General features: G+C 34.7%; 3 protein-coding genes across 3 annotated transcripts in view; 2 read left to right on the top strand and 1 right to left on the bottom strand.

Annotated features, from left to right (window-relative positions):
* LOC136810403 (uncharacterized) overlaps positions 1-14,557 on the top strand; it is a 277,730-nt gene that overhangs the window by 178,047 nt on the left and 85,126 nt on the right. The window lies entirely within an intron of this gene.
* Positions 1,219-6,819, top strand: LOC136810544 (acid-sensing ion channel 5-like). The gene is made up of 5 exons (XM_067067108.1): positions 1,219-1,315; positions 3,368-4,203; positions 5,191-5,357; positions 5,973-6,029; positions 6,656-6,819. Exons 1-3 carry the CDS (start codon positions 1,219-1,221, stop codon positions 5,290-5,292), a joined length of 1,035 nt encoding a protein of 344 aa, XP_066923209.1. The 3' UTR covers positions 5,293-5,357; positions 5,973-6,029; positions 6,656-6,819.
* LOC136810396 (uncharacterized) lies at positions 10,342-12,141 on the bottom strand. The gene has a single exon (XM_067066948.1). The coding sequence runs from the start codon at positions 12,129-12,131 to the stop codon at positions 10,710-10,712; it is 1,422 nt and encodes a 473-aa protein (XP_066923049.1). The 5' UTR covers positions 12,132-12,141; the 3' UTR covers positions 10,342-10,709.

Consider the following 14,557-nt stretch of genomic DNA (forward strand, 5'->3'; position numbering starts at 1 on the left):
CCTCCATCATCCTTATCGACCAATTGTGTAATTCGTTTTATTGCATCAGGTTGATGTTTATTGAATAGACATCTTGAATACAAAACAGATGTCAATCTTATCATCAGTACTTATTTCTTTGATCTTTCCGATAATCTTGTGTGAATGAATTACCAGTGACATAAGTGGATTTTATTTTGCCAAATAGATAAGATAGTTGACAGACGGCGAATCGATTGAAGGGATTCAACTGAAATATACACTTCTATTGGTCACTTTAACTTGGTAATTAATGGAGGGGAAAGCAATCAAGTAGAAGACAAACATAGACCATAGTATTCATATAGGTAAGGATTTCTGTATGCAGTAGAACACTCACCGCAAAACTTCGAACACCAATGAATGCAATGTTAGGGGTAGCCTGATATGTGATATCTTCGCATATTCACAACATTTAATTAAAACTTTCATCCTTTTAGGGTACATTAAGATTATATTTTATCCGTATACTTTTGTCTCAGGTAAGTAGAAAATGTCCAAAGTGGGAACAAAACGAGTCCTTTGCACCAGGGTAGATTTCGAAAGAGCGAAAAACTTGATCATTCCGCTCAAAAGTGAAATTTTGAGCGACCCCTTACTTTCTAAGGTTTGATTTCCTTCTTTTCTTTCTGTACTAGGAACAACCTGTATCAAAGTTCCAATCCAGTTTTAAAAGTTTAAGGAGGTTATGAAATTTTATATATTATTTCTGGAAACTAGAAAATCACCATGTGGTATCGAAAATATTTATTTGGTACTTGGTCAAAAAAACTATTGCGAGACACAAGGAACGCCCGGCCCTGTTTCACAGAAATTTCATTAATGGAAATCAAGTCAAATTGAAACGTCTAGCCTTCATTTGTGTCTGGAAATTATTAATGAAAGGGCCTTGTTATTATTTTTTGGTTATTCCTGGATTGTAAAATAATGACAATATGTGGAAACAAATTTATAGCCATATAAGGGAAGGCTATCAGGAATGATTAGTAAAATGGGCAGGGCTAAAACGCCTAATACCTACTACTTAATACTTACTACCTAATACTTAATATTTACTGTATATACCTCAAAATTGTTTGAAAACACCTTTGAAATAATCAACATGTTCAATTCGACTTAATCTGAAAATTTGGTGTTAAAAAAATTGCAACTTTTTGTTTTGTAGCGTTTTGAAGGGGAGTTTCTAAACATCGACCAGAAATGGCGACCACGACCAGCGACCACGACCGGCGACCAGATAAATTTGGGTTATCGAGTTTAACTGCTCTCTCCACCGTAGAGAAAATGCCTAAATCAGGTCCTCAGAATACTAAAAAGTGACTTTTGAAGTAACCAGTCATTTGTTTGACTAGGTGACACTATTTGACAATATTGACAGGGTCATTAAGTTTGATGTCTGTAAGTTTTGTCACACCAAATATTTTAATTATGCTGAACTAGATGTCTTTAGTATGAATAGATAGAACTTATCAGTAGGAAAAAATGGGAATGCCAATTTTAGAGATATGAATCTAATCAATTATTCTATTGTCTATGCTAACAAAAAATCACTAATTTCGACATAAATAACAATCTGATGATGAAATACAAAGCTTCTCAAACTATTTTCAAAACATTTTGTGCCGCTAATTATTTTGATGCTGATGATACAAAAGGATAGAAATTGACACCATAATCAAGCTCCAAATGCGTTGAAATGGTTGTTTTATGCAAAGGGCACGTGGCTCTAAATAAATGAGACAGGGGTGAGCTTACTTTTCAATATGATATATTCAAATGATAAGGAGAGACACTCTACGTTGGAGAAAGAGAAAAAACTCGATAACCCAAATTTATCTGGTCGCTGGTCGTTGTCGCCATTTCCACTCGATGTTTAGAAACTCCCAAAAAAACTAAGAAAATGACCTTTTGCTTTGTACTTATGTTATGTGAGGCGAAGAAAATATTTACTTTAATGCAAATATTTAGATATTCTTTTAGATAAAACATTGAAAGACTTTAGGTAAATACAAAGCGAAGACTTATGTGGGGCTTATGTGTTAGCATTCAAATTCCACAACACTTAGAATAGAGATTTTGAACATGCGAAGGAGAGTCAGGGCCTGGAAGTTCTGGTCTGTAAAGTATCGAAACGGATTAGGTAGCCAGTATTAAGTATCAAATAGTAAGAATTAAGTAGTATGTATTAGGCGTTTTAGACCTGCCCTTAGTAAAATTCCTCCGGATCAATTCTGAGATTTTATCTCCGATTTGTCTCCGTGCTTTAGTTGAGTTGAAGTTCTCAAATCTTTCATTTTTGCTTTTAAAATATAATAGTTTTTTTAAAAAAATTGAAACTTTTTATTGCTTTTTTGTTTATTCGGTACGAGAATTCGGGTATAAAACTTTCGATTAGCTTTTACAAGTCAGGAAAGTTTAAACGAGGGGAATATGTATCACTTCCCAAAAAATTTACCATTTGCTTTTTATCCCCTTATCCATTTTTCTGGTACAATCGGGTTGGTCTAAAAAGCAGGGTAGCCAATTGGGGTAGCCAATTGGGCTAGGTTGTGGGGTACCTAAATATTTTACAGACCAGAATAGAAATACCGAAAATGAATGCATAGAACCACATTTTACTGACCAGGGAGCACGAATCTGATTGATACTTAGATTGATCATGTATGATTACAAAGATAAACAAAGATATAAATTACCACGTGTTAATGCACGAGGAGTAAGAATAGAGCTTCATTATAATAGAGCTATTTCAAAAGACTTTTTGTATCTATTATAAGCTGCCATATTAAAAAATTTTGAAAGGAATTAATTGTTTGAAACATCTAAACATGATATAAATTAAACAATAGATTCAATAACAAAGGATTGTTAAGATATGACAAGATTAGAGATCATATGGCCCAAAGGCGATTTCAAAGCTATTATCATCGAATTTTACAGCTTCACGGAAATAACAATTAAAAACATAAATAAAATCTAAATCTAAAATATTAAAAACTGTTTTGTATATTTTTTATTCGGGTCTGTAAATTTTCAAACGAAGCCAAGAAGGAAGACAAAATGGCGCCAGGTCTCTTGAGAAGTAACAAAGTTTAGGACCTTTGGAAAAAAGGCTATTGTGGCTGAAGTTCGAAAGGAATCTTAAATTTTATTACATGGAATCATTAACAAGATGTTGTATAGTTATTTCCACATGAAAACAGGTTTCAGATTTCAAAAGTTTAGGCAAAAAGAGGTACCCCATAACCTAGCCCAATTGGCTACCCCATTGGCTACCCTGCTTTTTAGACCAACCCGGTACAATCCTTACTTCAAAAAAAGTGTTTTAAAATATTTGAATTTTCTTTAGCTTCTAACTTTTACAATGGGGAACCAAAAAGGAAGAGCAAAATTAAGACAAAATGGAAAGATTTGTATTCAAGTTGCAGTTTTGATGGTTTTCATTACATATTTGACGAGCGTGGTTTTCTTCGAATCTTTTGGTTGATTATTGTTCTGGCAGCTACTGCTTTGGCTATTGTTCTTTTCTATGGTGTCATAGAAGAATATTATGATTATACGACATCAACAACTATTGAGGAAATATTAACCAATAGCCAGGTGGAATTCCCAACCGTCACCATTTGTAATTTCAACGCTGTCTCTAAAAAGAAAATTGAAAAATCATCCTACAATTCAACAGTTGAAGAGATTGTTGAGTTTTATCAGTCTATAAAAGAAGGCCGTTTTAATAAGAGCAATGGTCATAAAGTTTTGGATGAGCTAAGGGCAAATGACGGTGTAAACAGTTTTGGAGCAGTTTTAAAACATTTTGAAAATACTTTTGAAGAGCTTATTGAAGATCCTATGTTAAAAGATATTGAACCAAAGCCATGCTTGTTTAAAGGACAAGAATGTACCAAGGCTGAGTTTACCGAGATTGTATCTGCTCAATACGGTTTATGTTACCAGTTCAACTCTATTTACTTGGAAAAGAATCGTCTCTATGCCAACGAAGCTGGAGAGGGAGCTGGTCTAAGACTTATCTTAAACATTGATGAAGAAGATCTTTTGGTTAGCAATGTTCCATTCACTGGATTACAAGTGTTCGTCCATCCGTTTGGAGAGCCATTTGAATCTGCAATTGCCAAAAGAGTCGCCATCAGTCCTGGCTCAATGAATTTCATTCACATTGATTACAGACAGGTAAGATATCTCAAAGCTTTATTTTATTTAGAAATTTTGAGTAGCGAATAGTTATTCCTCTACTACTAAATCGATTATGCAAAAGAGAGGTAAACTTTTGATACCATTTTCAGGAGAAACTTGTTTCATTGTTTCTTTTTCTCAACAAAGTTTCCCACCTTAGCCCAGGGATATGAAAGATATGTCATTTAATCACAAGTACAAAGTGTTATAACTGTCTATACACCCCTGTGTCACAAACCTGGTTGAACCTCAACCCCACTGGTCAAAATGTCGTCCCTACTAAATAAAGACCCTAAAATCTCAGCCCACTGTAAAATAAGACTTTATTTTCATCCCCATTTAAGAAAAAGTACCACCGGGGCTGTAAGACAGCGGCGTACATATCATTTTCCTGCATTTGCACATAAGGCACCCCATTCTCAACAGACCCACTGGGAAAATTGGCCAAAATATCGTCCCTGATCGAGAATTATAGTTTTGTCCTCACTGAAAATAATCAAAGAAACAAATCCTCACTGCAAAATAATTTACTATTTTTCCCATCTCCAATGAATTTTCGACTTAAAAACAAAAGAATTGAAATCCCCAGCCATAAATGGAAATATCAATCCCCATCGAGCTTTTTTCTGTTATTTTCTAAGCATGTTCTTATTTTCGCCATTTGTGTCCATTTCCCTAAGAAGTTTGGTGTTTTAGAGTCTGCAAAGCCCTAAAATATTCTTAACTTGTTCTTAATATTTTGGGCATCGAAGCCTTATGTTCTTATATAGTTTGTTTTTATAAAAAAACATGTACTGGGTCTGTGAGAAAGGGTTTTATATAATTTTATATAATTTCATTTTTTCATAAGGCTTTTATATAATATCTGGTAACTGTACATTTATTAAAACAGCTCTAGTCTATATCTACCCCTTCCACAATCTCTACATCAGCCCATCTACGATATTTTACAATGTAATATTTTCAGTTTACTTTATATTTCAGTGGGAGCTTTTGAAAGAACCTTATCAATCTAAATGTGATGAGAAGTCTTTTTCATCTGGTAAACAAGATCGTTCCCTATTCACAATCGATGTGCTCGGTTGATGGTGCCATGAAAAAGATGATGGATAAATGTGGTTGTGTGGCTGAAGAGTTTGTACACCATTTAGGTAAGCACTAGACGATGCTATCGTTCGTTAGACGGTCAGTAAGTGCGAGAAAATATATATGAGTCAGGGCGTCAGGGCGGTTAACGGGCTAAACACTGTAAACACCTCCGCCACTGCTTACCGTCCCGGGCAGTGGTCCAATTTTCAAATTGATCCCTCCTCCTAAACTATTCCCTTTTTAGTGATCTTGTGTAGACGATAGGATAGTCTAGGTAAACGCCGCTCACCGCACACCTAACTACTTTATCGGCCTTTTTAACGGCGGCCCTTATTGATGCCCTTTTTCGTCCCTGACGTAATAAAGGATGGCGTAAGGGATCAGAATTAAATTAGGACCAAGCTAAAAATTGAAAAAAATGAGCTTTAGCGTAATAAGGGCCGACGAAAAAGGGGCCAGCTCTAAATTAGAACCGGCTTAACAAAGGGTGAAAAGGTACTTGACTCGATCAGACTTTAGATACTGTAATAATAGAAATTGTGATCTGTTTTAAAACCGACTATTGGCAACAATGCGGAAAAAACGAGATACTCACTGTAACAAGCCCGTCAAAAAGAGTGTATACTGACAGTTTTTATCTTGATTACGTAACTTGACGTTAAATCTCATTTTTATAGATGACAAAGAAAAGGTTTGCGGCATTGATAAAGTCGAATGTATCGATAAAATGATAGGTATGCTTTATCAATTTTTCGACTATTAAAGTACTAAGAGCCTCCGTAATTCTTAAGTTTGGCCAAGTTCCGCTCAGATTACGATATACCATTAAGTATTTCGGGTTCACGGAGGATTATTAAAATGCATTTCCCCTTAACACGTAGGCTCATCTTAATGAGGGTGATAACAGAAAATGCGAAGGTCATTATCATTTCTTCGAACTTTGCAGAGAGAGTTTACCAATGTTACATATTAGCTCCTCTTATCAAAATTTAAATATGTGAGAAGAATCAAAGCTAAGTAAAGGGATCGATAGAAAAAGGGTGCAACGCCCCTATTTTTTCTGGTGGGTGGTAGAAGAGGGCGCAAACAACTGCAATCATAGATTTATGAAGGCAGAAGGGCTAGATACCGTGTTTTGGCTGAAAAGTGCGCCGAGTAGGTAGGAAATCCTACCTAGGTCATGTGACATTACAATAAAATTTCAGTGCTTGACCAATAAGAAGTTTCGCAAGTTTTCGAAAACAGTAGTAGCAATATTTTTTGCGATATTCACTTTTTTTTGCTTGGAAGATCTTATAAAGCACGACTTTACAGAAATCTTTGACTGCAATCTAACAATTATTTTATGTATCAACTACAGTTGAAATTGATGACATTATTCATGAGTACCGAAAAGATTGCCCACGACAATGTTTAACAACCAAATATCTCATATCTGTTGGTGAGACTACCATGGGCAATACAAAGTTCTTTAAAATGATGAAGGAAAAGCACAATAAAACGTTGACAGATGCGCATACTTTTGTCAAGTAGGTATATTTATTGCATGTACGTCCATATTTATTGCAGGTCTGGTGGGGCCCCTCCCCTAACCTGCACGGTTTTTTTTATTAGAACACCTAAAATTTGGCTGAGCCTGGATGTGCTTTTTTTTTTGGCAGTTTTCAGCCTAAAATGTTATTAAATGCGTTCTTAATTTTTCAGACTACTCTGAATCGACAATATCATGCAAAATAAAAAACACTTAAAATTGGTAAAATTTGGACAATAGTTGACTCTCGATTTTAGAAAATCCATCCCTAAGTTCGGTTAAGACTGCTTGAAAAGAGGAAAAAATTGTAGTTTCTTGTCATTTGTTTTCCAAACTGAGGCTGGGCTTGTTCTTACGATGTTCTTAATTTTTCGACAAATTTCAGCCTCAATATTCTTATAAACTGGGTTCTAATAAAAAATAAAACGTGTACTTAGGAAATTAGCCTCCGTCTCAGAACGCGGTCAGAAAATTTTGCGGATAATTTCACAGCGAAAATGCATCCAGTGAAATGTGAGTAATGTATCATGATTCAAGTCGACTGACATAATTATACACATAATACATGTTAAAAGTTCTGCGTACGGATTCTTAAGCTCGGCTATAATAAAACTATTACATGTTAGTAGCAGACTCGACTGACCAATGTTATGTAGCAGGTTGAAACATGAGTTTTTCCTGGAAAGATGCAGTTTGTTTTCAAGTTAAATCTTCAAAATAAAACAAACTGTGTGGGTTTTCTTTACTTCCAAACAACCTACCAATAGTTTTGGAACACTCCATAATAAAGGAAGATGGCTCTTCTTGTGGATTGGCTTTCTGATACCCCATATAAACACGATGTGACATGAAAGTGAAGAGACATGATTTGTTGGTTTTTGTTTGATTTGTTTACTCATATATCTCATGGAAAATGGGATAGCAAATGACTTTTCATGTATTGCTTGGCTCTACATATGATACCTCTAACTTTGAACACCTCCAGAATGTTGAAAGAAGCATTTTACGAGATAAGTTTCAATTATAATTTTCATGGAAATTTTTAATCGATAGATTTGGCTTGGCGTCAGTTTTGTTTGGTTGATGTTTGGTATCGTGATCATTAAAAGCAATGAATTGCCACACAGTCACTCTACACATGATGCCTCCAGCCATGATTGGTATCAGAATGTTGGAAAAAAAACATTTTACGAGAAATTGTTGATAGAAATTATATTGACTTATTTTTACAATTTTGGCGGTGTGGGTTTAGTTGGTTGATAATGTTTACACTGTGGGATGGTTTTCAAAAAACTGTTATATTGATTGTTGTTTGTTGGAATTGATTACCAAAAAAAAAAGAGAACCTTTTTTTGATAAATACTTTATTTTTTTCATGAATCAAAAAAACCGTGTGGATAGTATGTCTTGTAGTAACCAATGCAGTGTCTGTTTTCAAATTTTGAAAGCTCTATACCTACTGAATTGAAGCTCTGACTAGCTCTGTTTTTAAAACTTTGAGCCATGTTTTTTTCTTTGTTGCTATTAAAGATAGATTTTTAAATTGTCGTAATGTAAATTTATGGTAAAGTTTTAGTTTTTGAGTTTAGTTCATCAGTAGTACATACAGTAGTATTTTTTCAGTAATCCTTTCTTGTAAATATAGTAACATTTAACCAGACTCATTGCCCTCATTATATTCGAATTTGTATTTTTTTAGGACTGATAAGTACATATTTTTAAACACCAAAACAAAGCAAACAACATGCCAGTTCTTTCGTACATGTATACTTTATTGTGTGCTTTGAGTTCTATTTTAATCAACCCTCTCAACTGCTGATCTTTCAACTATCATTTAGGAGTATAAAATGGGCTTCCATAGTACCATTTTCTCTAAGTATTTTGTGCAAATTTTCAACAAAGTAGACTTCTTGACTGTCCTTGTCCCTTAGGTTAAAGTTGTTCTGATGGAGGACATTGCTATTTTTGGTAGCCTTCACATATCAATAAGGAGCTTTGGTGTAAATGTTTTTTTCTGATGAAATCATACTAATCTGAAACTATTAGGCCTTTATGAACTTTCTAGAACAATAATCTTGCTCCAATCTTGAGAAACTCTGGAAAAATAGGTTAGCATTCCCTGCCATAATTTCACAGATTTCCCCTGCTTTCTGCTTGAAAACGCTGTCGTATAGCCGAAAACGAAAGTGAAACTGTGAAAACGTCCGCAAATTCGGGCCCAGTCCTCTTCCGAGACGGAGGCTAATTGGTCAAAATAAAATTACCCCGGTGTCAAAAACACCTGAAATATCGTTAAAGTTGAATTACTATGCTTGATTCTTAATTCAAACATCTGGGAAAACTCAATTATATTTCCTAGTAAAAGTATATATTTTTGAAATCGGCAAGCTTTGATGTAAAAATACCGTTTACAACCTATCTATAAAAAGTTGAATTTTTTCTTCTTCATTTTTCTCCATGTTCTTTTCAAATTTCACAGAAAAAACTAACAGTTGATTAATAAGCTCCTTCGCCTACCTTCCCAATGATACCAAACTTTTTAAGATTGAAGCATTGGTTGAGAAATAACAAGCAAAGCAAAGTTTAGTGTACACTTATCGTGAATAGACTTTAATCCCTACAGTATATGGTATGGCCCTCAAAACGGAGACGGCCCCCAAAACGGCTATGCCCCCTCCCCAATGATTTTTTCAAAAATGGTTATTTTGCAAAATGCAAAGTTTTTCTTTATTAATTTGTCATAATTGTCACAATTGAGTGCATTTTCAAGCAATCTAGAGCTCTTATTTTCTTATCTGCGAACCGAAAATAAATTCATTTATTTACTAATTCTCCGAAATTATAGGCCTGAGACACAAAACAAAAAAGAACAACTAGAAATCTCGATTTCGAGACAGATTGATATCTTTCATGTAGTAGGAGCCGTACCAAAGCCTAGAGTCGAAAAACATAAAATATACATCCTAATGAAAATAAAAATCCTAATATTAATTACCCTAGTTTTAGTCCTAATTCTAGTCCTACACCTAATCCTATTACTAACCCTAATCCTAATCCTATTCCTAATCCTAACCCTAATCCTAATCCTAACCATAAAATACTTTTCGTACCTATTTTCTCCGTTTTGATCCCCTCGGATGAAAACTGCACTAGCCCCGTTCGCCAATTTGGGTGCTCCAACTGTCTCTGAAAATGGAACTGCTAGAGAGAAACCGTGGGGGATCGAAAAGAAGAGCTGAAAACTTTGTAAACTTATATACATGAAACACGAAAACTTAAAACGCGAATAAACATAAAACACTCCGGAAAAACCATCTATACTTAAAAAACCCCTTGTTGAAACTTGACCTTGAACATAGATATTGTACATACCGAAAAACACAACACCCGCATGTAAAACTGCTGTTTTGAAGCTGTCGTATCAAATCTTTCTTTTTGAAAGGGTACTTAAAGTTCAGATAGAAAATCTTTGAATCTGTCAAATTCTATGTTAATACATAAAACATCAAAATATATTAAACTCTAGACACAATACTTGAACATGCAAAAACACTAACACGTTAAAGGCTAAAGATTTTTGGACTATTGTTGCTAGTAAAGTTGCAAGTGACTGAAGAAGCTTTGAACGACGTGTGAAGAGGAATACAAAAATCTACCATCTTAAGCCACGCTTCAAAATTGATAAAATGCGGAACGCTAAAACGCCTATGAAATTCCTTGCAGCTGCAGGTTATGCAGTGATTAAAAAACTATAAGGGGTTGGTGTTTATTATTTTAACCCTAGCTGTTCTTTTAAACCAAGGTGAAATAAAGAAACAATGCAATGCAATGCAATGCAATACAATGTACAGTAATGCGCAAAATTTAAAGATATTTTATTTATCTACACTTTATTCCTTGTTGAGGTCAAATCGTCCTCCTCCAAAACGATGGCATTGATTAAACATTTACCAGTTGGGTCATACACTTCAATATTACAGGTACCGAGAACATTAGAAGCTATCCTTTGCACACTGGTGGCTGGGTGAAGAAGTTGTGAACAATCAAGAGATGATGCAAAATCACCGTAGATCGATCGAACAATAACGTCAATATAAAAGCTATTAGGTGAACTTTGGTGAGAAATGACCAGGTAAACATTACTAACTTTGTAAACAATATTTAAAGGAAGTTGAAAGATTATTTCTGATTGCGCTTCTTTTGCGACATAACCACCACGAATGTCCGTCCTCTCTGCAATGGACTGATCCCATTTACATTTAGAGCGTCGCCGGTATCCACGAGACCATAACAAAGGGATATCGTATATCGTTTTTCTTAATGCATTTGCGAACGGCAGCAATCCAGTAAAGCATTGAGCGTTATTCTCGGACTGGGAAGATGGAAAATGTTTATACTGTCTTGTTCTATTTGGGCTTTTAAGGAAAGTTATGAAAATATTTCGGATATAATTGATTAATGTAAAACCAATCTGCGCATGAGCTTTATGGGAAGGGTGAATATGTACGAAGTAGTCTTTTTTCAATAAAATCCGATTGTATTGTTGTACATTTCTGCAGATGATTTCTTGCATACTAGCGACACTGATCTGATACTGTCGACTTTTTTGTCGCACAACTTTATCTTTCGCATTGAAGAATTCGCTTGTCACTAAGCAAGTCAATTGCTCTCCTTGGAAAATGGTGTTGGGAGAAAATTTCACCAGTATAAATGCTGGAGTAGATGTGCTGTATTGGAGAATACTTTTGAAGAAGTTATCCAGTATGCGACTGTAGTCATCGAAGTAAAAGTCATTCATGAAGAATTCCCAAAAAACAATGTCGAAAGCTTTTTTGTTATCGAGGTATATTTTCCAGCAGTAACTCATGTATGCTGAACCCACTCCTCCTATAGCGATGACTTTTTTATGCAGAAAGCTGCCCGTGACCGGGAATATGTTCTCATTCCACCAAGAAGAGAAAGCCATATGATATGTTTGTGTTTTACTGCCAGCCCCCAAATCAGCACCAATAGTACTTGATCCTCCCAGTACCAACAATGTTACATTCTGTCCTTGTGAAGCTTTTTCAAATATTTCTTGCAGACGCTCGTTCGTCAACTCACCGCAGTATTCTATTCCTAATTTCTCATATTTCGTGTCCACTTCTAAAAGTTTTGAGGTGCTAAAATTAAACCTGAAGAAAGTGGTTTCCAAGATGTCTTTGGATTGTAATACTTCTGCAATGTCTCCATTTTGATGCAAGCTATTGACCAAAGAAATCAAACAAACATAAAAAATTTCAAATAATAATCGCGAAATTCTCATTGTGCTCACTTTGTCGGTTTTTTCGCAATAACCTACGAGATATTTTGTTCAAAATGTTAGACGCATTGTTTTGCTCATATTGAGCATCCTTCATTTGTTGTTTAACCCGGTGTTGTTTCACTACTGATTTTAATTCGATTTTATCTGATATTCTGATGACAAATTGGCTAAGCTAAGTGTTAAGTCTCATATTAAAACTCCACAGTTAAAACTCGACTTTCTAACCCTAAATTAAGGCAATTAAAAAACCCCTAAGATCATATAATACACGTTTTTTTTTTATAAGAACGTCAAAAATTTTCGGACCCTTCGGATGTTCTTAGTTTTTTGGATTTGAAGCCTAAAAATGTTCTTAAAATGCTCTTATTTTCAGCATTTTTTGAGCATTTTGATGTAATTTCTTAAGAAAATGCATGTTTTTAAGTCTCCAAAGCCTTAGAATGTTCTTAGAATGTTCTTAAATTGTTGGGCCTCGAAGCCTTATGTTCTTATAAAGTTTGTTCTTATAAAAAAAAACGTGTATTGAATTTTTCATATTTGCGTTGTATTAAAAGTGTTTTTCTCACTTAACGTCGTGAAAATTGTAAAGAAAGTTAATTCTTTTTAATCACAATGACTGTTGCAAAAACAATTATTCTGTTGGTATATAATTTCTTACACGTAACAACCAACAACCTTCTACTCAGAATCATGTTCGAACTCGATACCTTTTTTCCGGACACGCTGTACAACGAATTCACATTGATGTACACACTTCATGGCTGTCTGCTCACTGAAAAAGTATTCTTTTACCATTTAAACAAGATCATTAATAGTTTTGTCTTGAAGTTTGCTTGATATACGATCACGCGATCGTGCAAAGTTAGATCATACTAATAGTGGGGTTGTCTAGCATAATTTAAGGGAAAAAAATAAGATCCAGCTGAAACTTTCTCCAGACCTTCTCTATAGGATGGTTATGCCTCAGGAAAAATTCCCCTAAAATCCCACTGGTGGAACATCCTTTTTTTGGGACATTTCTTTTTTCCCCAGGCAAAACCCTAAGGGCAAATTATTTTGAAAATTTCAAACTCATTTTCAGACATTATCAAGTATACCATTCGAAAGCTCTCGAAAAACTATATAGAAGACTTTTAAACGGGTATAGCCGATTTCATTACCTAAGTCAAGATAATTCACGCAGAAGATGTTATATATGGTCAATTTTAGACCAAAATAACCAAAATGTGGCGAAAAGGTCACAATATAAGGTCCAAGGCCTTTTTAGGGGAACTCCTATCCTGAGACTCAACTTAGGATCTCGTAGGCACCGGTAGGTTTTTTTTAATTAAGGTCTGTACATTACACACTGTAATTATTTGTGAATGACAAAGTTCTGTCGTGTCTCAGTGGCGCAAGCGGATAGGCATTGGGTTTGTATATTAAAGGTTGCTTGCATTTGATGGGTAGAGCAGGAGTAGGAGATCCATTTCACCGGTAAAGGCAAATTTCAGAAAATTAATTTAACTTTCTCTTAAAGTTACTTGTTCCAAAGTTACAGCCGCTATGATAATACACCGTTTAGGAGTGTCGACTGCGCACGCGTCAATCCAATTTTCCATTGTTTTGATTTTAGCGACCACGGAAAATTCACTCTCCTCCGTAAAAAACGGTAGGTAAACATCTGGTTCTCATAAGGAAACATAGCAGAAAAACGGTAGGTAAAGAACTCCTTTTAATCATAACTTCTTTTCCTCTTGATGAATTTTTGTGAAATTTTCAGGAGAGACTTATAAAATTATCATTGATATCATGTTCAAATATCTAAATCATTATCTTTAAAGGAGAGAAAAAAATTCACAATGTTTGCAAATTCACAACCTTTCACAGTACTACTAAAGTGCACATTTTTACCTACCATTTTTACCGGCCTCTGCAATGGAGTACCGTGAAGATAGCGAGACTCCTAAACGGTGTATTGTACATTTGAAATCAAGAGGCTTCAAAGTACTTCAGCATCAGCAATGGAGTTTCTAGCACTACAGCAGTCAAGGTTTTTTTTTTCCTTTTTCATCTTCACTTTCTCATGTTTAGAATAATTCATCTCAAAATTCATAGTGCTTTGAATTGTATTTTTAGCAGTATACAATTTGTTATATTTGAAACATTGGTTGGAAAATGGGAAGCCAAACGACATTAGTCCGCACTTAAAGCGAATGGACTTTAGATACACGTTTTTTTTTATTAGAACACCTAAAATTTGGCTGAGCCTGGATGTGCTTATTTTTTTTAGCAATTTTCAGCCTAAAATGTTCTTAAATGCGTTCTTAATTTTTCAGACTACTCTAAATCGACAATATGATACAAAATAAAGAGCACTTAAATTTGTCAAAATTTGGACAATATTTGACTCTCGAATTTTGAAGATCCACCCCTAAATTCGGTTA

The sequence above is a fragment of the Clytia hemisphaerica genome, unplaced genomic scaffold, assembly GCF_902728285.1.
Source record: "Clytia hemisphaerica strain Z4C2 unplaced genomic scaffold, Clytia hemisphaerica genome assembly, whole genome shotgun sequence".
Taxonomy (NCBI): Eukaryota; Metazoa; Cnidaria; class Hydrozoa; order Leptothecata; family Clytiidae; genus Clytia; species Clytia hemisphaerica.

Coding starts and splice junctions, on each gene's coding strand:
- LOC136810544 (XM_067067108.1), top strand. CDS start 1,219: ATGGCGACCACGACCAGCGACCACGACCGGCGACCAGATAAATTTGGG. Junction 1,316..3,367: donor AGAGAAAATGCCTAAATCAG/GTCCTCAGAATA, acceptor AATTTTCTTTAG/CTTCTAACTTTTACAATGGG. Junction 4,204..5,190: donor TTCACATTGATTACAGACAG/GTAAGATATCTC, acceptor TTTATATTTCAG/TGGGAGCTTTTGAAAGAACC.
- LOC136810396 (XM_067066948.1), bottom strand. CDS start 12,131: ATGAGAATTTCGCGATTATTATTTGAAATTTTTTATGTTTGTTTGATT.